The 23,783-nt window shown below is 45.7% G+C and overlaps 1 protein-coding gene across 1 annotated transcript in view; it reads right to left on the bottom strand.

The window, feature by feature from the left end:
• LOC146812218 (protein-glutamine gamma-glutamyltransferase 6-like) overlaps positions 1-23,783 on the bottom strand; it is a 150,333-nt gene that overhangs the window by 79,693 nt on the left and 46,857 nt on the right. Inside the window, exons 5-7 of the mRNA XM_085619247.1 lie at positions 9,475-9,585; positions 7,951-8,122; positions 4,385-4,517 (exon numbers count right to left, since the gene is read on the bottom strand). Of these exons, the coding sequence (XP_085475373.1) occupies positions 4,385-4,517; positions 7,951-8,122; positions 9,475-9,585 (416 nt within the window). The remainder of the gene's footprint in view (positions 1-4,384; positions 4,518-7,950; positions 8,123-9,474; positions 9,586-23,783) is intronic.

Genomic DNA, 23,783 nt, shown 5'->3' on the forward strand with positions numbered 1-23,783 from the left:
GCAAGTGAGCACATGTTTGAAACAAAATGCTCCCAGTACCCAGCTAAGGGCACTGCGACCAATGATCCGGCCGCATAAGCGTGTTCCTAACTGAACACGCACCACCAACATATATCATGTGACGTTGCCTGTTCTGCGCCACCACTTGCCGGAGCAACGCAAGTACCCAGATGCTGGTAGGAAGGTGCAGCCCACGGGGATGACACGGTAAATGGCTGCAATAACCAATCCGCTTAGACTGCCTCCACCCGCCCCCCAATGGCTCCTTAAGAGAAGCGGGGGGGTGGGGGGGTGCGGCAGGGGGTACTGTGTCAACATAACTCCCCACCTCACATCCGCCCAGTGAATAACCCGTGATGGGGCGCCAGAAACCAGAGGCTCAGTGCGGGCCGAGCCAGGGGGCACAACGTCTAATGTAATTGCCCGTCTCTGATCTTTTAAAGTCATTGCTGGCTGCTACTTTGCTTAACGCCTCCTCGGCGTGTCCGGTGCAAAGAGGACACCAAAATGGCCGGAGGAGGCATAAATACCTCCCCACCTACTCAGAGCACCGGAAGTGATGCGCCTCTCGCGTCTGGTAAGGGGACTCCTCAAGTCCCCCATTATTCGTGGGGGTGGGGAAGTGCCCAAATGAGACTAAAGGGTCGGCCCGTTGAGGGTGGCCCCCTGCGGCTGCCGCATGCACCCGCAAACATTTATCAAGCTTTTGCTTTTTTTAAATACAAAACCGTAAAGGGGTATTTTGTTTACTAAAAAAGCAAAAATAAATGACCCCCACAAACCACGGAAATGTCTCCTAAGGTGTGGGGGTCATTATTGCTTTTTAAACTGTTTCTCGTCAATGGGTTTTACCCAGTGGTTACTAACAGCAACAAAAAAACACCTATAGGACTTCCAATATAAATTGGGCAGACGGTGGAATATGTGTGAACATCTAAAGGCCAGTACTACACTGGGCTGTCAGAAGAGTATGTCAGTGATGGAGCCAGAATACGCTCCGTCACTTAAATATTTAGGGGCGGATTTACAAGCCCCTTGCGCCACTTTTGCGTCACTTCTCCCATGTTAAAAGTGAGGCAAAAGTGGCGTAAGGGGCTTGTAAATCTGCCCCTTAAGGTCCACAAGCTTGTAATTCAGGCGGTCAAACCGAGGGTTTGGCAGAGAAGGTACTTTTTCGCAGTTGCTACGGAGTACACTTTCCACCAAACCCTAAATCGAGCCATAAGCTTCAACTGTATTCAAGGAGCCCTCTTGCGAAGAGGAATTTGCTATGCATATTTCAGTCTACCGTTTCATAAGAATCACACATTCAACATTCAAGCAAGGCAGATTTATACACCAGGCACATATATAGTAAATCATAAAGATTGTTCTGAATAAAAAATAATAATTTCCGAATTTTAAATGTCTTGGTTCATATCATATTCGAGAACCAAAAAGAAATCTGCCAACAAACTCCATGGGCTCACTTCCTGTTGGGGAAGCAGAGTTTACTTGAGTGGAGCTGGCACGCCCAAATATGGCAACCACTTTTATTAATTGAGTAGGCAAATTGCAAACGGTTGGCCTAATTGAGCAGCTTTTGTATTGTTCCTAGGAAAATTAGCATGCAACTGAATACATTAGCATATGTGCACAATAGGGTTGACCACAACAGGTGCCATCTTTGAGAGGGTGCCTATTAATGGACACTGCATACAAGGGGTCAGTTTCACAACCACCTGTCGCATCAATGGCCCAAAATTAATTTGGTCGTTATGGTCATTGTCCAAAGAACTGAAATGCTTGGCTAATTTTTATGTTCTCAATTTTATTTTATTTTTGTTTCCCAAATGAAATCCATTTCAATACATTGAGCATGTTCACTACAGTAGAGGTTGGAGAAAAGCAGCTTTGTATCCCTTGTAGATAGACACATGACATGGGTTTCTATTCCCTTGCAACAGTGGGACAAAACGTGGCATGCCCAACCACTCTGAAGACATGACGATGGCAGGCTTGGTGTTCTGCATCCACCCATGAGGAATTAGCTTGCTTTCCACAGGAAGCCATATTCTGGCACACATTGATGGAAAAGAACAGTTCCCACACTGTAAAATGTCAATAACCACCTAACCTTCAATTAAGCGAGATGCTGCATACTTCCAAGATGTATGACCTTAATTGGCCTACTCCTGTTGAACCATTGGTTTTAGAATGTAAGTATTAAGAGAAACTGATCTACGTTGCTTTCCTTCTTTGGCTCAAGAGGGACTAGACCTCCATAATTTAACTGATGTGCGGAACTCTATCTTTAAGATCTTTCTTCATACCCTGATGGATTTACAAAGATCTATGAATTGTGTCTGCATCGCGTTACCCATTCGAGTGCATAGTGGAAAGGTGTGTATGAGACTGTGCATGTAATATCTTCATCACAGTCAATGTGTGATATCTCAACTCACCTTTAATCAGAGAATGACATTGATACTCATAATAATGTATTTCATGACAGTTAAAAGATCATTAGGTTCATCAGGGGCAGTGAGGTCAACAAGAAATCCCACAATGCACGGTGACGCCTCATATTTCAATCAGCGATAACATGACCATGCAAGGCTGCAGAGGAGTTGGGCAAGACACATATATTTGGAAGGAAGGAATTTTGTAAAAGAACTAAACGTGCTGAAAATCATAGGAAATGTCTTCATATGCCAGGATAAGACAAAACAGTAGCCAGTTCCAACATTGTGTGCATTGTGGAATATCAAGCAGTTCCAGAAATTTTGATGGTCATTGCCACAATTTTTTTTTCATGGATTGCTCGCAAAAGTTTGAAAAATGCGCATTCCAATCGCCGAAATAGTCTGCAGGCCAACTAGAAATTATGCCCCAATGTCAAGTGAAAATTGTAAAGAAATTTCTGGTGAATTCATGTACGAACATCAGCACGAGGCATTCCCCCGCATTGTTTGGTGATTTTCACAGATTTTTTTTAAAATGTTCTCATGATATTGACTTCTGTACAAGATAATTACTTTTTGGAAAATTTCCCAAATTGTGACAAAATAACCATCCATTTCACAGAAATCGCATCAAACATTTGGGTGAGCTATAAAAGCATATTCCCGTATGGAAAATAAGTGTTCTATGAAATTATAAATGCGGTGCATTGCAATATACAGACTCCATAATACTAGAAATATATACTTTAAAGGTATTAGCAGGTGAATAGAGGAAGTCTAGTTCTTATCAAGTCTTGCAACACCAATATTCACCAGTAATAAGAGTATCAGAATGCCCCTTTGATGATTTATGATTAGATTTCTTACCCTATCATGCCACTATTTATTTAGGGCCTTATTATGATGTCCGGCAGACATGTATCTGTATGGGAACCGCCCGACCATTGTTTGACGGTTCCGCATACCTAATTACAATGCAACCGCAAACTCCCATTTCCCTTTGGGAGCTTGCACTGCGGCTGTAAACCCGTAGCAAAAGCTCCCATAGAGAAATGGTAGTTTGTGTGAATCCCTGCACCGTGTGGCAGGCACCTGACGATGCCTTCACAGGGGGCACCAGAGGTGCCGCCTCGGTGCCCAACTGGAATCTGTAGGATGAAGGGGGCACTGCTAGGGGGCCCAATGTCGCTTTCCGACAGGCTTTTCATGTCAGAAAGCCCGACATGCAAAGGCTGTCCGAAACCGACATCGTAATCCCAACTGTGGAAATGCTTCAATTGGGATTACGTGAAGTCTCGGACTGGCCAACAGGCTCCTTGAGCCCAATCGGAATCTAGCCGGAATGACCAGCTGGTTTCAGTTTCGACCGCCTGCATTGTAATATGGTGGGCGAAACTGAAACTTCCGACCCTCTTTGTAATCGGGACCATAATGTCAAATGATGTGGTAAGTTGTAATTTAGGAAGTACTGTTTATTGCTATATCTGCGTTACTCTATCACTGAAAAACGGTGCAAGAGATCACCTTATTGCAACAAAAGGCTTTTTACTGGGATGAAAGTAGGAGCCTGAATCGAAAAAATATTTTGCCTCGAATTGCTAAAATTCTTTTACTGAAGGAGGGTTTATGCTTGTTGGCCATCTCTTGTCCATTCCTCTATTGCATTGTATATAGGTTTGCACTCCATAAGTAGGGGTAAATACATGCATAGAGAATTCAGAACATTGTATAGCAGATGACTGTTTCATTCATCAGTTGTTAAGCAACAATGACATTTTAGCCAAGTTCTGTATTTCACTAACATATCACTTGTGAAATATTGATAGTTTCAGACATCAACTTCTATCTCCTATTTAGCTTGTCACAGAAAAGTTGCTAGTTAAGAGATAGATTACATTTATACTCTAAAACTCATAGAGACAAATAGTTGCTGGTATTACCATACGCTGTCAGGGCTGCCTATGTATTTCCCCGCGATGTCATAAAATTCATCAATACTCAGGTTGTTGTTTGTGTCATGGGCAGAGTTGAAATTTGTAATGACACGAGTTGGAATTCCGAGGCACCTGAGAGCTAAGGAAAAAAATAGAACAAAGAAGAAAAAAAACTTACAAATAGAATTGCTTAGAAATCTGAAACAAATTCCCATTTCTTTTTATCTCCCATACTAGCAAGGTACCCTTAAATACATCTTGTAGACAGATATGCTAGAAGGTTGTGGAGCACAACTTGATACAAGGCAAAATGTCTTGACTTCTATTATCAATCAGAGACACTGGAATTATGCAGCAGGCGAGGACTAAAAAGTACTTTGAACAAACGGAGAAATTATTACACTACAGTAAGAAGGTGTCCACTCAAGCCAATTGGCTCCTCAAAGTTTGACTTTGAATGTGGTCCTGAGCAGAGTCAGAGAAATGTATCGTAGTGATTCTGGAGAGCAGTAAGCTGATTTACTGTTTCAGCTCTCTAGGGGACACTGATGTCTGATTTTTTTATATCCCTAGCGTGTCTGGATCTCTGCTAGCTAGCAGTAAATCAGCTTACCGCTCTCCAGAATCACTACGATACATTTCTCTGACTCTGCTCAGGACCACATTCAAAGTCAAACTTTGAGGAGCCAATTGGCTTGAGTTCCCAAGACTCACAAAAGTGGACACCTTATTACTGTAGTGTAATAATTTCTCCATTTGTTCAAAGTACTTTTTTCATGTTGTGTGATATGTCATGAAGTCACTGTATAAAATGTAAATATTTGTCACTGTTTTATATAAAGGACATGTGTGCTGTGAAATGAAGAAGCGTTCTTTTTGTTTCAAACAATCAGAGATTGTAATAATTTACTTAAAACTCGCAGTCATTAAACAGGCTAGCTGAGAAAAAAGATATATTTGTGATCAATGGTGTCAGAGGTAAATGCATGTTAAAGACACTGGAGAATCCAGCATGTCCTCCACGTTAGTGATGCTCAACTTGATGACTAGGGTACTTGCAATAGCTATCAATATGTCAATATTATTTCTGGTGTTAAGCATCCTAAGAGTTTCTCAGTGCATTCGTATCCTGGCCTCTGCAGTGTATATATTGTCAAACTAACTATGCACCCTACGTTTTAATCAGTGAATGTATCATTTACTAACTTGCTTGGTCACCACAGTGCACTACAATGCACCTCAGTGCTCTCACAACTCTGCAGTGTTAAAGGGCAACTCTTTGGTGGTAGGGGCAGGTCATTACCAAGCCCTATACCTGCCAAGCAATAGTATGGCTGCCTTTTTTGAGCTTCTCCTGAATAGGCTGCTGACCAACTTTGGGCACTTGAGTCAAGGTAGATGCCAAGAGCCCCTCTTTTCCCCAGGTTCATGGATACAAAAAGAAAACCTCCAATCAAAAAATCATGCTAGGGTGTTAACCTGCTGAGGCCATGAATCTAAAATAGGAATCTTTGGAGCAGGAAGTCTTTATGTTTTAGAAGGACCAAGGGGCATATTATCAAGGAAGGCGTTAAAATTATCGCCGGTTTAGCAGCAGAAAACTGCCGCTAAAGCGGCGATAATGGGCCTGATAATATGCCCTGGAGAATTCCCATAGAAGCCCATGTTCACACCAGAACATGGGCTTCTATAGGAATTCATCAGGGCATATTATCAAGCCCATTATCGCCGCTTTAGCTGCAGTTTTCTGCCGCTAAACCGGCGATAATTTTTAACGCCGTCCTTGATAATATGCCCCTAAATGTGATAGGAGCTCAAAAAGAGGTTTAAGAGTTCTCATAACTCACATGGCAATGCCTTTCAAAGTCTCCATTGTAACACCGCCTACTCAATCCTTGTACTTGGTAAGCAAATGGGCAAAACAATCTCTTGTAAAGGGACACATAATGGTCTCCAAGCTGGGATGCTCCTTCTGCTCCGAGCTACATCATTCATCTACTTGTAAAAAAGTAGTAAAGGAAAGAGAGAATAAAAACTAACAGCCCATGTATTAGAAAAGGGTCCAGAAAGTCTCTACGAATGAACAGCCTCTCAAATGGCTATCTTCCCTTTGAACTCGCAATTTAATTCCCTGAGCTGCCTTTGCTAGCCCCTCTGATGTATTCTGCAAATCTAAGTCATTTTCAAAAGGCGGAAAAGCAAGTGACTAGATTACTTTATTAAAGCCTTACAGCCCTCCGTACCTGGCTCTACCAGCCAATAATGGCTCACTCCAGCGTTAAAGGCCTGAGCCAAAGGCAAGGATCTTTAAAAAGGGAGAGGGCCTTTAATGGTCGGTAGAGCCCGCAACGGAGGGCTCTAAGGCTATTAGAACATTCCGCCCCTAGAGGGCAGAATGTTCTAATTTGTAAAACAATGGCCTCATGGAACCCAAGGCCTTTGTTCACATTGAATGTTGGAGCTGCAGTCTTCTACCGGCCATTAGAAGCCCGGAGCGCTACATTGTTTTCAATGGAGCTCTCAATATTCCAATGTTTTAATATAAAATAAAGTAGTTGGTCATGATTTAGAACAAATATTAATATATTAAGGACATTTCTCAGCTGTTATCAATACTGAATCATTGGGTGCCATTGCCGTAAAATGCAGAAAACGTCAGAAGATTTGGTGGCCTACCGGTAGATATATGCATTTCACTGGTCATTACCAGATTTGTCCTTCGTCAACAATAGGATACTGGAGACATTTCTGAGAACTGATGGAATACTGGTTTACCAGCAACACCTCCTAGCACGACAGTGGTTGCAGCTCTTGAAAATGGCAGATATAGTAAACTGGCTTGAAGAGGAAGTATGTCTGATAACAAGACTGCCAGACTCTCCTCGCTCACTTCAGCAAAAGATGAAATTCTAAATGACCCTCTTCCTATAGATATTATTTTGTAGTTTGAAAATATATTGATACATCATTAGTTTGCATCTTAAATCCTCCCTTCATCAATAAGAACACAAACCAAAGTAATCTAAAAAAGACCGATGGACCCGGGAGCTGAATGAGGACACACAGATCATCGAGTCAAACTTGAACTTGAGTGAAACAGAGGAATGGGAAAAAGAAACCTTTGGTGGAAAACCGACTGTAACGATAGGCAATATTGGAAACAATGTATAACAACCTTAAATGTAGCATTGTTATCCTAATAGGTCCATCGTATGATGTGTATCAAGAAGGTTACAGTGGGGTGATGTGTTTGTTCCTAACAGTTGTCCTATTGGAATTCCATCACCATTTTGTATAAAGTCCTGAGATTATCTGCCTTCCTCGTCACAGTCCTCATCATCTCATGAAATAGGTAAGCCTTGGACCCCACGTGATGAAGATTACTGTTAAGTAATTGGGACATTGGGCCTGTTCTAATCACAATGCTTTCAATCAATACTCAATGTTTCATTGGGTAAATGACACACCAACCCTAAGAAATGTGTTCAATACACAGTATCAACATACTGAGTAGAAGCACATAAGGACAGTCCTTCCATCAGCTGGTCAGAGTTTAGTCCACTCCACAGTACCTGTGCACATCACCCCAGCGAAGACCCAGCACTGCCCATATCGAACTGGTCCGGTTGAAGCAAACTTTCTGAGTATCTCCACGCTTCCATTCCACCTGGATGGACTTTCCTCTTTTGTGTAGTTACCGCTCCAGTTTCCTATCAACACTCCAGTGTCATCATTGCTGTTGACCTGAAGGAGATACATTTAGACAAATATCATAAGAGAGTAGGGCAATTTAAATGGAAGGCCTTAATTTCAGGAAGGGTTACTGAAGCGTATGCACCTAATTGGCAAGAGTGGAGGAAATGACATCAAAAACCATTTGACACCTCTGTGACATCATTGGTTATGTCAACCGTAGCCCGTCAATAGCCATCCATTTACCGCTGAGAAAGTAGGGGCAAAGCAAGTAGCAGAAACAACAGTAACCCTGTTTACTTGCAGATCTATCTTCCGACTGCATGACCCCTGAAGTCGGGGCTAGCAAGGCCACTTCGGGGGGTATGAAACGGCAAGTCAGGGTTAAAAGCTCCTGCCACTGACTACTTCTGATGTCTTTAGGTAGTTTATTGAAGAAACACATGGTTGTTTTCCCTGAATCTATATTGAATGGGAAGCATTTCCTCTTTTCTAGGCTATGAGCCGACAACTCAAATAACATTGACTGGTTGGATTTCGCTTATATACCAGGCACTGCTGTTTCAAAGGAAAAAACTTGGTTAAGCCAGGTCCTTTGACTCAGTGCAGTAATATATCCACTCGGGGTACCTGTATTTGACGGCATGATCACCGGTTCAAATCCTGGGGAATCCATTCAGCGTTTATTCTTCTGAAGTCGTACAAAGACTACCATTGTGTGACATAATTGTATGTTTAATGAGGATGCACCTCACGTCTATTTTGTAAGGTATTGTTTCGCTTGGATCCATGAGTTAATGTCAAACTTTAACAAGAATAATAAGTTTTGCTTTTTGGTACTTTTACTAAAGCATTAAAGCATTTAAATCACTTGGCACTATTTAAAAAAATTGCAATGTTCTTTAGCTCTCTTTTTGCTGTGCATAGAAAGCAGGGATGTGAACAAACTAGTTTTCTAAGTTTTAACTTAAACAAAAATTAAACAAATATCTGTTGGCTCCAACGATACACTGAGGGTCTCCCCATTAAGCCTGGGCGAAATTTGAATTATGCCAGAATAAGTAATTTCTATAATTTTACATTACTCAGGTGATGCTAATTTATTGAAAATTAATGATGATGTTCATGTGCGTAATTTTGAGTAATTTCAGGCAAAGATGCCTACCAAAACGAACACAAACAGAGTGCAACCGGCTGTTGGCTGTTGCTGTTTCTGTCTGTTGCATTTAGCTCTATTCTTTTAGTTCAAGATGCATCCTCAGGTCCATTGTTGGCACAAGGTTAGTCTCACCCCTACTTCTCATTATAAGGTCAGAAGAATTCAACTGAAACCGACCAACTTGCAATTCAATGCACCGAACCCTAGGTTTTCACAAGTTGATTCATGAGTGTGCATCACTTACCAGGGCACTAAATACACGCCCAATGTATCCTGGATCCCTCCGAAGGACATGGTCTGTCGTAGAATTCTTATCCATCAAAGAAAGGGTGATGTTTAAAATGTCCTTTTCAAACTGTTAGTGGAAACAAAGCAAAATAAATGTAAACATTTCACATACCCTTATACAAAGTGATTGACTGATTGTGTCATTTTTCTCAGTTGTTGATCTTCTATTTATTCAAGAGCGCCCACTATCATCAGTTTCCACATGTTCTGGCATACCTCAGTGTCTCTGTCCCTTGCACCATACGGTGTCCCTGCAACTGCGTCTTTTCTCAATTGTACTATTGCATATCAAACATAGAAATATCTTGATATAAGAAAATTGTAGATGAAATATCGAAGACCAACATATTCAAAGGTAAGTGCATGTAGAGGAAGTATAGATTTACTATTCCTAACTCCTCATCTATGTACATTGAAAATAAGTGTATCCTGTAGGTGTGCATAAGTGGAAGTAGAAAATCTATACTTTCAGTATTTCTGTTTTAATATTTTGTTCTTGATATTTCGTACCATGATATTCTGTCTTCGATATTCAGGGTTCACACCCCTTTACTCACATTTGTTGCTGTCACTTATCAGGTGACTCTGCCCTCTCTCTGATTTCTCCCTCCCATTGTGTGCCTTCTCGGTCACAAAACAGCTATTACATTAAATGCAACTTGGCTTCCATCAGCCAATTCATCAGCTTTTTCTTTCCATTTACCTCTTCTGCCTATTCCTCAAAGCCTTTAGTTATTGAGATGGTGAGATACTGTTTTTAATTCTTGCTGTCTCCCTGTATCATTCTGATTCTTCTTTGAAATCTACACATGGAAGTATCTTGACTACTTAAAGCCCTCCAGACCTGTAAGTTCATACTATGCCAGCATAAGAGATCTGATTTCTGCAGATTCCCAATTTCCTGCTCTTTTAGTCATTTATGAGATATTGACTTGAATTAAACTCTCTTGTGAGAATCTCTCTTATGTGAGTGGTATTTCCTCTATTATCCATTGCTCTTCAACCTGCAGCCACATCCAAATACCGCTGTCCTAATGTTTCTTTCTTCTGAAAACTCAGATTTTTGCTCTGAAGAGCCTTCAATACTCTGTCAACTTACCCCTTCCTGTTACATATTCTTTCTGAGAGCGTCAATATGAACACACCACCAAATCTTAACTTTTCTGGTATGACCTAGGCAAAATGTCATCCTCTGTCATTGCTCTTTTTGGAGTTCTCACCCCAAGTGGGATAGGTATGGCCGGATATGGGTCCCATGCTCAGCCTGCATATAGAGGCAAGCCAGCCTGGCTGATGAGGGTGATACCCCGAAACCGGTCCCAGGATGCTTGCTTCCGGTCCAGGAGGACCTGGCCTGGCAGTTCGGCTGGACTGTTCCTATGGGGAGCAGGGCCAAGACTGATTTGCATATGGCTGGTCCAAACTGAAATGGCATGGTTAACAAAAAACGATTGATTTAAGCCCAGGTGTCTGTACTGTGGGTAAATGTTTGACATTGTTCAACATTCCGTCCATCAATTTTAATTTTTGTATTTGTCACCCCGAGTGGGCCAGGTATGCCCAAACGTGGGTCCAGTGCTCACCGTACCACTTGAATCAAGCTAGCATGGCTGATGAGGGGTGATACCCCAAAACTGGTCCCAGGATGATTTTTTCGGGTCCAGGAGGACCTGGCCTGGTAGTTTAGGGCTGGAGTGTTCCCACGGGGAGCAGGGTCAAGACTGATTTGCATATGGCTGGATCCAAACTGGAATGGCATGGTGAGCAAAAAACAATGGATTTAAGCGCAGATCCCTGTACTGGGGGTGAATGTTTGACATTGTTCAGCCTTCCGTCCTCCCGTTGTTCTTTTTGCATTCCTCGGTCATCACCAACATCATTACTTTTACACTACCTCCTCCTATTTCTTTTCATATCTGATCTTTGATGAAGCTGAACCTCTCCTTCCATCATGAATCTCTTCTGCTAAGGATTCTTCCTTTTGGCTTAAATATTTTACTCCTTCCTCACGCGAATCCCAGCTTGTCGTAGGTCTATTCCTGCTCAACCTTCTTTTGATCAACTAATGTTGGATTGGCAATAAACATAAATCAGATGTCCTGTCAGTGCCTCTTGGGTTCCAGTAGTAATTGGGTCCAATCAGTAAATCGTGCAAAAAAAAATGTTTCAGTTATAAATTCAGAGTGAATACTTTAATCAGTGCTAAGGTTTTCCCATAATTGCAGGGGATCTCTATGAGCTTGTGTTTCTTTCAAAGACCTCAATCCGGGTACTCAAGAGCCCTAACAAAAAGTAAACAAGGAGACAGAGAGCAAGGCTAAGTCAGAAAACAACCAGATAGAAAAACCACCAGACTGTGATCAATAGGTTGCATTAGCAGAAATCACAGGATGTTGCAGATGTTCACTTCCATACGTATACTGGCATCGAAAAATGGCAAGTTCTAATTCAAAATTGTATCTGCTGAAAGCATTCAAGTAGCTGAACACTGGCTGAGCATGGAGATTCTAAGGAGGTGGTTCTACTGAAAGGTTTTGCTTTCTTGACTCAAAAAGGTAGACTAGTGACTTCCATAGAAGGTAAATTTTATGTGGAGCATGGTTTAGCTAGAGATGCTTCAGACTCTGCTTTATTAGCACTAGACTGGGACCTTCATGCAGCGGTGACCGGAAAAAACTGAGGTAAATCGGCAGTGAAGTAATTATGTCTCAATGTGTTGGAGATGTGGTATTACCTCTGGTTTTACTACAATAAATGAGGCAAAAATTAGGTAAAGCATGTGGTAGAAATAATGCAAGGAATTCCAAAGTCTTCTCTGGACCCTCTCAGTATTATTATTCTTCATGCTGCAGAACAACACTCTAAAAAATGGAGCCCGAGAGACTGACCACAAAACCTACACTTTGAACACACTTCAATGGTTACCTTTGAATGCATGCACACTATTAAATATTTGTTGGCTGGCCGGAAAACCTATTCACTTAGGACATAGAAGGGCAAGGGCAAACCAAGGGCAAAGTTTCATCAGTAATGGCTCCAGATCTATCTGAAACAAACCTGTCTTACTTTGGATAGACTGAAATCTATAAAAAAAAAAACTAAAAGATAACCAGAAAACATGCTTTCTGCTGGTTTACATCCAACTTTGGAACACACTTCCTCAAAAGATCAGTCTATTCCAATGCTGCCCCTACACCAGAAAGCCTTGAACGTGCCATGTGGATCCTTTCTTGGCTTGGACTGGATTTTTCATATATGTCCTATTCAGAATGTTTTTGTCTTTGTATTTAACATGCCCTGGTCTCCGCTTGAGAGTGGCTAGTATTTTCTCATCATTGTTCCTTGCTCAATTTCTTGCTATCTTTAAAGTTTTCTGTTAATTCTGTGGCTAGATTGTGATAAGCATAAACTATTAATTTAACAAATGTTGCACAGCAAGTGCAAATAACAGACCTGATGTACTCGTCACTAGTTAATTGCAAGCAAATCCTTTATAGCAGTAACAATGCTGCATAGCAATTTGACCACATAACTGATAATCAGCTGGAAAGGAATACAAGTGATTACTAGTTGCTGGCATCAATTATAGCGTTCTGAGACTCACTTTTTAGGTCTTACTACAGACAGTTTTAGGCACTTGGTGAGACACATCAATTCTTCAAAACAGTTCAACATTAGGTAGTACAGAGAAAGTAGAAGGCTTTGGGTCAGCCCCCTTGAGCCATTAGCTTTTTGCTTTATTTAATGGATATGCATTGCTGGGCTCCCCTAATAACTAATGTACTTTGAGATGTTATAAGGGGTGGGGTCCCATTGACTCCTGGAGGGAATCAATAATAGTACTGATCTTCAAAAGAGGGGATAGGAATATCCCAGCCTGTTACCTCCCTATTACATTATTAGATTCTTCCATAAAAAAAATGTGGGTGTGTAATATTGGGCAAATTGGAAAATTGGGTGGAGGCCAATTCCTTTTTTTCAGAGGGCCAATGTGGGGTTTGGCCATGTCTAACAAGTGCTTATCCTTAATAATAGAGAAATATGTTAAAGCCAGGAGGGGTGCCATACATATGGCCTTTATGGACCTCTCCTGTGCCTTTGCCATGGTTGACAGCGGAAAACTATTGGAGTTGATGGAACAAGCCGGTATCGACTATCCTTTATTAGATCTTCTCAAGCACCTTCATTGAAATACCATGAAAATGTGGGCTATGCCCAAAACGGTGATTGCACTCATTCTTTGCGGGCTTCAAGAGGGGTGAGGCAGGGTTGCATTGTGGCATCCTTTTTGTTTTTATTTTACATCGGTGCCCTAGACTCGGCGTTAGCCTCACACATCAAGGATATTACTAAAATCGGGATTCGCTGGGTCCAGTCCTCTTATATGGAGATGATCCAGTTCTTATTGCCCGTACAGCCAATTGTTTACAGGCTCTGTTAGATGCATTCAATGATTTCATGAGTAGCCTAAATGTGAAAGTTAATCACCAGAAAATGTTTTTATTGACTTGCGGTCGAAAAAACACTTGATCCAAAAATGATTTTATCGGGGACTCCCCCATCATCAAGGTATCTGGTTTGAATTATTTTGGTATTTTGCTCAGTGCCAATCTGAAATGGGACAGGCTAATTACCCAGGGAACCTAAACGATGGTGGAGTCTTGCAAATTGATTTGTAGCTTTGCGAAAAACCTAGGCCACAAGCCAATGAGAGAAATGATTTTGTTATATAGGAGTAAGTGCCTCTCAGTTGAGACTTATGGTGCAGGATTATGGGGCTACGCCAGTTTGGGAAATTTGCAGGTAGCAGAGAACATTATTTTGTGTAGGCTATTGGCCATTCCTAAAACCACAACAGATTTAATTTCACACCTTGAACTCGGTTTGGGGTATTTAGAGGAACAAGCGAGAATGCCTTCCCTACTATTGCGGTTGAAACTATGGGCTACTCCCGAGACCAGCTTTTCCCGTGAATACGACGTCTTGCAAAAGGTAGACTTCCAAGATATCCGGAAAGATTTCACCACAAACAAACTGAGGAAAGTGAATATTTTAAGTTTGTTGGTTTATTAAAATGTAAAAAAAATATTTTACTTATTGGTATTGTTGGTTGGTGAAATTAAAAACGTAGTAGGAGATAATTTGTGAGGGGGGCTAAATTTCGACTTCCTAGAGCCCTCCACACAGGTTTAATGTGGCACTGACTAAAAGCAGTGGAGGCAGAGAGAGAAAAGGGTGGGAAGAATGGTTAGAGTTGAGGTCAAGTAGAGTCGGGAAATGGAGGAAGGAGGGTGTAGGAGACTGTTAGCACTTCTAGAAGGGGGTACGGTATGCTTTGGAGAGCTCATCTGGCATTACTCACTCTAGATACAAAATTACAGTTTAATAAGATTGTGCTTCAGGAAAACAGTCTGGAGCTCTTCCCTGAATGGGCAAGGTATTGATAAAGTAAAATTGAGTCGGCAAATCCTGCAAAGTTTACAATTTACAGCAGTTCCTTAACAAAATAACATGCAGGATTAGACCTACGCTCTGAAGGGCATGCCACTAAAAGTGTAACAGAACTGGTCATGCATGTAACACCAAGCGCTGGAAAATATCTCTCAGAAAGTGACTTTCACTTATATCAAATAATTCAGATCAGAGCTTAATTTGTCCGAAGTTTGCAGCTGGTGGGCACCAGCACTCATTTTTTGAGACCCAGCACATATTTACCATTACCAGACTTTCATGTAAAGCAAGAGAAGAAAACAATAAAATGAGAAAAGGAGCAGCAAGAGCGACACAGGACTATAGTGATAAAGGGAGAAAGGGGGGATGAAAATGAGCTGCACCAGTGAAATAGCAAGAAGCAAGTGATGGTGGTGGAAGAAAAGCCAGGAGGTAGAATCAAGCCTTGGTGTGCAGCAATTTGGTATGTAGCAGTGCTGGTGGTAGGCTGCTTTTAACAACGATGTGCCACTGTGTTACATTCCCTTAAGTGTCATTGTATGTAATCCATTCGAGCTGTCTCCTAGCTGCTCAGCCAGAGTGAAAGATCGTAACAGAATGTTGGTGTCACTGTGATGCATGGAATGCTTATTTTGGCGACAACTGGACCTGGACTCAAGTCTTTCAAAGGATTTGAAAGGTGACAACTTATGGAAAAGGCTAATCTACAGGGACCTAGAAAACAAAGCTAAAAGCGTCTTGTCTGGGGCTACAGGCAAGTCAGCCCCACCAGTGTCCTTGTCAACTCTGTTTTTGATGTATTCTATCAAGTGAAATGTCCCGCCGCTGCATCCCCGCCCCCCTGCTTCCCATTCGCCGCCCCGCTCCTGCCTTCCAGCTGCTCCTCCCTCCCTCAGCCCCACAAATGGAGGCCGCGCAGCGGTAGAGAGAGCGAATCTTGACCCTGTCACCAGGCAGGTCGCTCCCCTCACCGCCACACAGCCCCCCTGTGTGCCCTGAGCCCGCTGCTGCTGCAGCTCACATTTGGTTGTATACCGCTTTTCGATCACCTGCATTCCGTTCCGCTGTAATTATTACTGTGTTTTTTCTGTTTTTCTGTGCCCCTGATTGTCTCCAGCCTGTTGTCCTTCCCCCTTGTGCCCCCATTTTGTCTAGTGTCCACTTTTTGCCTTCTGTGACCCCGCCTGCTCCCCCCTCCGTGTTTCCCGCTGCTGCGTCCCCTGCAGCCCCGCCCCCCTGCTTCCCATTCACCGCCCTGATCCCGCCTCCCAGCTGCTCCTCCCTCCCTCTCAGCCCCACATATGGAGGCCGCGCAGCGGTAGAGAGAGCGACCCTTGACCCTGTCACCAGGCAGGTGGCTCCCCTCACCGCCACACAGCCCCCCTGTGTGCCCTGAGCCTGCTGCTGCTGCCGCTCACATTTGGTTGTGTCCCGCTTTTCGATCGCCTGCATTCCTATCTGCTGTAATTATTACTGTGTTTTTTCTGTTTTTCTGTGCCCCTGATTGTCTCCAGCACTGTTGTCCTTCCCCCTTGTGCCCCCATTTTGCCTAGTGTCCACTTTTTGCCTTCTGTGACCCCCCGCCTGCTCCCCCCTCCGTGTTTCCCGCCGCTGCGTCCCCTGCGGCCCCGCCCCCCTGCTTCCCATTCGCCGCCCCGCTCCCACCTCCCAGCTGCTCCTCCCTCCCTCAGCCCCACATATGGAGGCCGCGCAGCTGTAGAGAGAGCGACCCTTGACCCTGTCACCAGGCAGGTCGCTCCCCTCACCGCCACACAGCTCCCCTGTGTGCACTGCGCCCGCTGCTGCTGCCGCTCACATTTGGTTGTGTCCCGCTTTTCGATCACCTGCATTCCGTTCCGCTGTAATTATTACTGTGTTTTTTTCTGTTTTTCTGTGCCCCTGATTGTCTCCAGCACTGTTGTCCTTCCCCCTTGTGCCCCCATTTTGCCTAGTGTCCACTTTTTGCCTTCTGTGACCCCTGCCCACTCCCTCCTCTGTGTTTCCCGCCGCTGCGTCCTCTGCGGCCCCGCCCCCCTGCTTCCCATTTGCCGCCCCGCTCCCGCCTCCCAGCTGCTCCTCCCTCCCTCATCCCCACAGATGGAGGCCATGCAGCGGCCGCGCAGTGGACGCACACAGCGGGCACACCTAAGGCAAGCCCGTCTGCGCCTGTCCGTGCCTGGACCGCGCCCAGCGCCAGGACCCCTGGCCCCCGCGACCGCCACGACGCCTGCCTCCGCTACGACACCAGCACCCTCCACGCACTCAATGCCGGATGATCACGCACCTGCTGCCTGGCCGCCCCGAGGTGCACCCAAGGACCCTTCTCCTGCCGGAATTGCAGCTTCACTAGCATCCGGCCCTCCAACCCACCCACCGAAGGACCCAACTTCCTCAGATGCATCCTGATCAACACCCACTCCACCCGCAAACACGCCGTCGAACTCTGGGACCTACTTGACACCAACGCCCCAGACGTTGCCTTCCTGACGGAGACCTGGCTGAACCCCTCCTCGGCACCCAACATTGCCATAGCCATCCCGTAGGGCTACAAGATCACCCGCAAGGACCGCACCAATGGAGTAGGAAGAGGAATCGCCTTCGTCCACAGGTACAATCTCAAAGTCTCAAAAAACACCGACGACACCCTCAGCACCGCCGAACACCTGCACTTCCATATCCACACCGACCCCAACACCACCCTCAGAGGCACCCTCGTCTACAGACCCCCCGGACCCAGGCCGCAGTTCAGCGACTCCATCGCCGACTTCATCAGCACACACGCCCTCGCCTCTATGAACTGCATCCTCCTCGGGGACCTGAACTTCCACCTCGAGAACAACAACGACTCCAACTCTTCCACCCTGTTCGACAACATCGCCAACCTCGGACTCAGACAATTCGTCACAACACCCACCCACTCCGCCGGCCACACGCTTGACCCCATCTTCTCAGCAAGCACCCATGTCTCCTTCAACTGCACCACCGAACTCCACTGGACCGACCACCGCTGCATCCATTTCACCTTCCGGAAACCCACCACACACCACCACACTCAACAGATGCCTCACGGCAACTGGAGCAAGGTCACCGAGGACCAGCTAACCACCGCCCTCACCCAGAGCCCACCCGCAGAACCCGACCGACCCCGAAGCCGCAGCCTCAGACAGTGGATCAATGACTGCGCCAACACCCTCGCCCAGCTCAAGGAACCCCCCAACACCCACACCAGCAAGAGAGCCAGCTGGTTTACCGAAGACCTCCAGGCCTCCAAGCGAACCTGACAAAAACTCAAAAAGAACTGGACCCGTGACCAAACACCGGAAAGCTACACAGCTCACAGGAACGCCACCCGCAGACACAACCACCTCATCAGATCCGCCAAAAGGACCTCCTTCAAAGACCGCCTAGACAACAACCCACACAACAGCAAAGAGCTCTTCAGCATCGTGAAGGAACTCTCCAACCCCAGATCCAACACCAACGACATCCCACCGTCACAAGACCTGTGCGACTCGCTGGCCACCTTCTTCCATCGCAAGATCACAAACATCCACGACAGCTTCAATGCCATCACCACCCTGGCAACCGCTGAGACCCCCGCTTCCATGACCACCACCCGCACCAACTGCCTGCTGGCCTGGACCAACATCAACGACGACGACACCATCAAGATCATGAACACCGTTCACTCCGGATCCCCGGAAGACCCCTGCCCACACCACATCTTCAACAAAACCAGCAGCACCATCGCACCCCACCTCTGGAAAACCATCAACATCTCCTTCGAGACAGCGACTTCCCCGGAGAGCTGGAAGCATGCAGAGATCAACGCCTTACTCAAGAAACCCAAGGCGGATCCCAAGGACCTCAAAAACTTCTGACCCATCTCCCTGCTCCCGTTCCCGGTGAAGGTCATCGAAAAGGCCATCAACAAACAACTGACCAACTTCCTCGAAGAAAACAACATCCTGGAGCCGTCCCAGTCCGGGTTCCGCAGCAACCACAGCACCGAAACTGCCCTCATCGCCGCCACCGACGACTTCAGGACCCTTCTTGACAACGGAGAAACCACGTCCCTCATCCTCCTGGACCTGTCAGCCGCCTTCGACACGGTCTGACATCGCACACTAAGAACACGCCTCCACGACGCCGGAATCCAAGCGAAGGCCTTGGACTGGATCACCTTTGATGCGCCTCACTGTCCAGGGAGTCACCGCCCGTGCTTAGCAATCACCCACATTACTATTCTCTTGCAACAATCCACCCATGACTTCAAGCAGACCACCCACCCACCTTTGAACAGTTTGTTTAACACTGCCTCATTCACAGCTCCTTGCTGCCCACCGCACCTCAGTTCAGCCAGTAGGTCCAGAAGTGAAGTGACCGCGTTGTGTCATTTGATCAAATATCTTCTTGACTACCTTGGTGGCATGTAGTGAGGAGATGAACTGTGGCAGTGCAGTCATTATACCAGAGCTGGGGTAGCAGCCTGTTTGATTATAATCACATTATATTGGGGTATGGATTCTCACTCGGCTCTGATCTCCCACATTTCCACATATGTGCGAAGAATACATGTATGTGGAGGCAGTGCCGGCATGACCTGCCGAGCCTGTTAACATCCACTAACATCCATGTTGAAAGGTATTCACCCACTACTTTAAAATCTATCCTTACACAAAAAAAGGTTGGAAGTTTACTTCTGACAAGGGGCGGGGCTACGACATTTGTCAGGATTGTAATGTTGTGCACTTACGTGGCTGGGCGCTAGGACCTCCTCGGCTGAGGAGGCTGGTTGGAGGTGGGATAAGGGAGGAGGCGGAGTCACTACCCGAGAGAGGAGTGTGGGACAGAAACGTGAAGGGACCAGTCAAATAAAGTAAGGTCTGAGAATCCTGGCCCTGCGTCCGTGTCCTTTGTGCCCAAAGACACTACAGCTGGCGACGAGGGTGGGATCACGACCCATGCGGTGTGGGTGCGTGCCCTGTGAGCACGTGGACGGTACGAGCGTGGGGAGCATCGTGTAAGGAGTCCCGTGGTGTGTGCCCCGATCGCGCTCGTCTTGGCACATTACAATCCAGGTGCCCACCCCAGTCGTGTCTGTGAGGCCGAAGAACCAAGGGTAGTGGAGAGCCCCCCGACGTGGGAAGTGACACAGGCGAAATACAGGACACTTGTGAGCCCCCCCTCGATGTTGGAGCAGCGTGGAGGTCCCACGCGTGCCGCATGCAGAAGCGATCTGGGTGCCCACCCCAGTCGCGTGTTGTCAAGCCCTGGTGCCTGCTGGTGAGTGCCTTCCTTCGTGTTCGGTTACTGAGTGTGGTCCGGTTGCTGGAGGAGCTGCTGCCGGTGTATGAAAGGCCAAATCCCGTGGGGCGCGAGAGTTCGTGACGGCCATTTTGAGGTCAGGCGCCTGCACCAATCCCCTGCGGGGATGCTCCGGCGGCCATTTTGAAGTCAGGCAAATTTCAAAAAGGCATAAAGCACTGGTAAATGCAACTGGAAGTGCTTAAAAGACATCAAGCATTGGTCAATGTTACTGAATAATATGGAATGCATCAAGCATTGGCAAATATCACTGAATCATTTGGAATTCATCAAGCATTGGTGAATGTAACTGCAAAGTGCCTAAAAGACATCAAGCATTGGTAAATGCAATTGACTAACGTGAAAGTTATCAAGCACTGATAAGTTCAAATGAAAGTCTAAAAAAAAAAAAAAAACTCATCAAGCACTGGTACCGTCAACTGAAAGGCCATTCCGTCACCATGTCTACCTCACCAACTTGTCAAGCAGGTCCGGCGCTAGCCAACGGTGGGCATATGGGGGTGCTTGGAGTGTTGTTTTTGCGTCCACCTGAACCTTTGGTCCTCGAAACGGGAGGAGGTATGGGTCTTCGGTGGAAGGAGTGGCTTGAGGATTTTGAAGACTTTATGAAGGGCTTGCACGTGATGGATGCAGGTCAACAGTTGATAGCACTACGTAATTTAGTAGAAAAAGATGTCAGTCAAATCTTAAAGGAGCTACCTGTAGCCGATGTGGCATCCTACACTACTGTGTGTGCAGCTCTGAACCGGAAATTCTTGCACAAAAAGAACATTTATTATGAGAGATATACGTTCAATCGGGCGGCCCAAGAAAAAGAAGAGCCCATGTGCGTGTTCATCACACGCCTTAGACGGCTGGCACGCTATTGCGAGTTTGACTCTTTCTCAACTGTAGATGCCCTTTGTCTGAGAGTTATTGAAGGCTGTTAGTCTGAATCGCTAAGACGGAAACTACTAAAGAAAAGCTATTCGCTGGACGAAATTGAGGAGATGACAAGGGTGCATGATCAGGCTGAAGAACATGCCAAAAAGATGGAGGCAGGGAGAAATGAAAAGCGGGAACAAGCCTTCAGGCTTCAATCTCGCAACACCCGCAGATATTCTCCAGCGAAGCAGAGATCATCACGGCCTAAGATACCACAGCAACCCGTGAACCGACGACGTCGTAACTCCAGTCGATACACCAGACAGCGGGAGCATCATCTCAAATGCTATCGATGTGGCTATGATTTTCCGCACACGGACGGGTGCCCTGCTATGGACCAGAAATGCCGGAAGTGTGGAGGGGAGAATCATTTCGAGAATGTATGTGGAACCTACCGGAAAGACAAACAGAGAGGTCAAGAAAGGTCATCTCGACCGTCGAGCACGCGTCATCAGGCCAAAGCAGTACGTGATCACAGAGATTCATCAACAGGATCGTCCCGCTCCAGCCGTCAGTCTCACCGAGGCTATCTATCTCGACGCACGTCCTCTCCAGAATCAAGGTCACTGTCTTCCATCTCGCAGGACAGTGATGAATACGTGTGTATGGTCGCTGACCACAACCGATTAAAGAAATATCGTAGGCTCAACATCCAAATTGGCACGCACTGGACCAAATTCGTGATGGACAGCGGAGCCTCTCTCAACTATATACCAATGGCGGAATATCAAAGGATGAAGTCACCTCCGCCATTAAGCCCGGCTCACGTGAGAGTTTACACGTGGATGTCCAAGAAGCCCCTCCCTTGCTTGGGAAGGTTCTCAACACACCTCACGTACCAAGATCGCACCATTCCTGCCTACATCCATGTCATTAAAGGGCCAGAGGCTGACTGCCTTTTGAGTCTTCCGACTGTTGAGCGGTTAACATTAGTGGACATCTTGTACAAGGTGAATGACGAACTCGATGTGGCTCAAAGATTTCCAAAGTTATTTGCTGGCCTGGGAAAGATGGCTCGACCGCCAGCAGTTCCACTGGAAGCCATCGTAGATGCCACTCGTGAAGATAGTGTTTTGCAAGGCGTGATGTGTCGCGTACAAAACAATGACTGGAGATACTTAGATGTCGACACTTCAAACAGCGTAGTTGACAGACATGAACTTGCCGCGTTCAAGCACGTGAAGGAGAAACTGTCAGTAGCCACGAATGGCCTGATTTTACGAGCCAATCGGATAGTCATCCCGAAGCATTTACAGCAAGGCATTATTAATCTGGCCCATGAAGGCCACAGAGGCATTGTGGCCACCAAGAGAGCCCTGAGGGAGCGTGTATGGTTTCCAATGCTGGATCAGATGGTAGAGCTCACCCTAAAGGACTGTCCCCAATGTCAACTGGTCGGTCGACCTGATCCTTCCGCGCCACTGCAAATGTCACCATTGCCGGAAGGTGTGTGGCAGCAGATTGCTGTAGACTTCTCTGGACCCTTTAAATCTGGACAATATCTCTTGGTCATCATGGATGAGTATTCACGCTTTCTGATAGCCCAACTCATTGCGTCAACCAAAGCGTCCAACACAATACCTGTCTTAGATGAAGTGTTCGCCGCCTGGGGTATTCATGAAATAGTGAAAACGGATCATGGGACTCCGTTCAATAGTCAAGACTTTGTGGATTTTGCCATGAATCTCAAAATTACACCGCTGTGGCTACAGGCCAACGGAATGGTTGAGAGATTCATGTCTACCTTAAAGAAAGCAGTTCAACAAGCTGAAGTGTCGCGACACGACACTCAAATGGTTCTAAATGAAGTTCTGCGAGCGTACAGAAACACGCCTCATTCTATCACGGGCAAGTGCCCTGCGACTGTAATGCTGGGCCGTCCAGTGCGCACCAGAATACCCATGGCAGACTGAAATGAGAGAACAGTATCCCATGATTCTGATTCAGATGACATAACCGTCACTGACAAACTCAAGAAAGAGGAAATGAAGACGTATGCCGATCACAGCAGAAAAGCTGCACCGTCCTCGATTCACGAAGGCGACTTAGTACTAGTAAAACAAGAACAACCAAAGAAAACTGATTGTTGTTATCATAAAGTTCCAGTAGTAATCACTTGACAAAAGGGAACCATGATTACTGCTGAATCTGATGAGAAAAGAATTACCCGAGATGTGGCGCAGTTCCAGAAGTGCAGTCCTAAAGTTAAAGAGGTGCTCAAGGGTCCTGTCCCTGGAGAGACTAGATCTAGTTCCACGGAAACCCGTGACCAGCAGTCAAGAGTGACCCCTGATGAAGGAGAACCTGACCGTCCTGACATCCATATCCGGCCCCATCGAACTATTAAGAAACCGAGTCGTCTGATTGAGGAACTGTAACTATGTGATAATTTGTTTTGGGTTATTTAGTAGAGTTGAACTAACTCATTTGTCAAGAAAGGGGGAGATGTAATGTTGTGCACTTACGTGGCTGGGCGCTAGGACCTCCTCGGCTGAGGAGGCTGGTTGGAGGTGGGATAAGGGAGGAGACGGAGTCACTACCCGAGATAGGAGTGTGGGACAG

The sequence above is a fragment of the Triturus cristatus genome, chromosome 7 (genome assembly GCF_964204655.1).
Source record: "Triturus cristatus chromosome 7, aTriCri1.1, whole genome shotgun sequence".
In the NCBI taxonomy this organism is placed as follows: Eukaryota; Metazoa; Chordata; class Amphibia; order Caudata; family Salamandridae; genus Triturus; species Triturus cristatus.